The 1,903-nt window shown below is 39.1% G+C and overlaps 1 protein-coding gene across 1 annotated transcript; it reads left to right on the forward strand.

Annotated features, from left to right (window-relative positions):
- Window positions 1–89: 89 nt before the first annotated feature.
- On the forward strand, window positions 90–1,504 carry LOC109592004 (uncharacterized). The gene is made up of 3 exons (XM_020007583.1): window positions 90–226; window positions 494–580; window positions 1,246–1,504. Exons 1-3 carry the CDS (start codon window positions 134–136, stop codon window positions 1,468–1,470), a joined length of 405 nt encoding a protein of 134 aa, XP_019863142.1. The 5' UTR covers window positions 90–133; the 3' UTR covers window positions 1,471–1,504.
- The last annotated feature ends 399 nt before the right edge of the window (window positions 1,505–1,903 follow it).

Here is a 1,903-nt window from a genome sequence, read left to right on the forward strand (position 1 = left end):
TCTCCTCTTTTAATATCTCTCTTCCTCTCTCTCTTTTTCTCTCTCCCTCCTACTCTTTCTTTTTCTCTTTTCTCTCTCTCTCTCTTTCTCTCTCTTACAGGTACTAGCAGCTCCAGCCATTATTGGTGTCCTAATGGTGGACTCACCCACCACCTCTTATGGTTTATTATTCATTGCCTATGTGACAGCTGAGACATGGCTTGGGCCAGCAGCTGCTTTAGTTCAAGTAAATAACATGAATAAAGAAATCATTATAATACCTCCATACATCATGTAGTGTGACAAAAGCAGTTCAATTGCAATGAGTATTTTTCATTAACTTTATATTGTATGGCCCAATGACTGTGTATACATGTAATGTACATGTAATGTACACTCAATGATGTGATAAGTACATGTACATGTACTGTATACTGGTATGTGTGTGGTTGTTTGTGTAGTGCTAATGTTACTGATACCTTTACTGTTTTGTTTGTTATTTTTGGTTCTGTAGGATATCACTCTGCCTGGGATGAGAGCCCAAGCCTCTGCAGTGTACATTGGTATAATCTCAATTGTGGCCAGCATTGGACCAGTGCTGGTAGGAGGAGAGAGAGAGGAGGAGAGAGAGAGGAGGAGAGAGAGAGAGAGAGAGAGAGAGAGAGGGAGGGAGGGAGAGAGGGAGGGAGAGAGGGAGAGAAGAGAGAGAGAGAATGAATAGTAGATAAGAATACATAAAGGAGGAATGAGTAATGAAGAAGTCCCTATGTATAGACTACATGTTACTGTATGTGGGTACGATGTTATGACTTCCTTGTTGCCATAAGATAGTGTTATTTAATCAACAACCTACATATACTGCTAATATAATCAATAATCGTTGATAAAGATACGTGTACAGATAATCCCAGCGTCTTCTAATTGTGATAGTTATTCTAGCACTTAAAGCTAACTGCTAAGCCCTCTACCGTAGGCTCAAATCATGTGTTATAGTTTCAGTGTTGCCTTACTGGAGATTTACACATCATGTTTGCATAAGAAGAATTAGATGTAGCCACACACATACTCATGCCACTACCTGGCAATATAACTATAACTTGCAATCATACATGTACATGTACATAATTGGCAAGAGGTACACTATTGGCTATATACACGTACATGTACCAACTATTGAAACAATGGTCACATAATAACTGGTGTTGATCAATATTTACTAATAAAGCACAAATGCATGTATTTATGCCTTCATACCATCCCCTGTAGGTTCCCCTGTTTTCTGATCATGTCCCAGCCTTTTCTGATTGTCTTGGTTTGCGTTATGCTCTCCTCTGCACTGTCCCTACCTTTTACTTCATCTCTGCTTTGATCTTTGGCTCGCTTGGTCTAGTAATGAAGTACTGGGCACAGAAACATAAGAACAAATCCGGTAGCTATGCTATTTTTACGGACGCCATTGCTACCAGCAACGATAATGGGAAGACCACTTAGCAACTGTTTGCTGTATGGATAATAGCAATAATGATCTACTTGTATTTTTATAATTTTTGATTGTGCACAGGTATTTTTATATAATTTTTGTTGAATTTTGTATCTATTTTTCTTGTAATTATTTTTTTATTAAAATAAATATTAATATTTCAGAGCAACAAAGGTCAGTGAAGTCACGCCTCCAGTGATGGGTAACACAACCAGTCCTGTCTTTATTATTCTCTATGCTCTTCAATGGTTCTGAAGCGAGGGATGGCTCTTTTGAGACGAACAAGGCGTAAAGGAATAGTCCTACTCGCCATCATATGTATATCCTCCTCCACTCTCCTCAGGATATTCATACAAGGCGAACGCATGTACAACCAGTATTACCAGGAATCTTCCCAAGTAATTCGAAGCGGTCCTGCGGCCCAGGACTTGGATGTACAGCTTC

This window comes from Amphimedon queenslandica, unplaced genomic scaffold (genome assembly GCF_000090795.2).
Source record: "Amphimedon queenslandica unplaced genomic scaffold, v1.1 AMPQUscaffold_6591_Cont21452, whole genome shotgun sequence".
Taxonomy (NCBI): Eukaryota; Metazoa; Porifera; class Demospongiae; order Haplosclerida; family Niphatidae; genus Amphimedon; species Amphimedon queenslandica.

Excerpts from the sequence above, each read along its gene's own strand:
- LOC109592004 (XM_020007583.1), top strand. The coding sequence starts at position 134 with ATGGTGGACTCACCCACCACCTCTTATGGTTTATTATTCATTGCCTAT. Across the intron at positions 227-493 it reads CAGCAGCTGCTTTAGTTCAA|GATATCACTCTGCCTGGGAT; the intron begins GTAAATAACATG and ends TTGGTTCTGTAG. Across the intron at positions 581-1,245 it reads CCAGCATTGGACCAGTGCTG|GTTCCCCTGTTTTCTGATCA; the intron begins GTAGGAGGAGAG and ends CATCCCCTGTAG.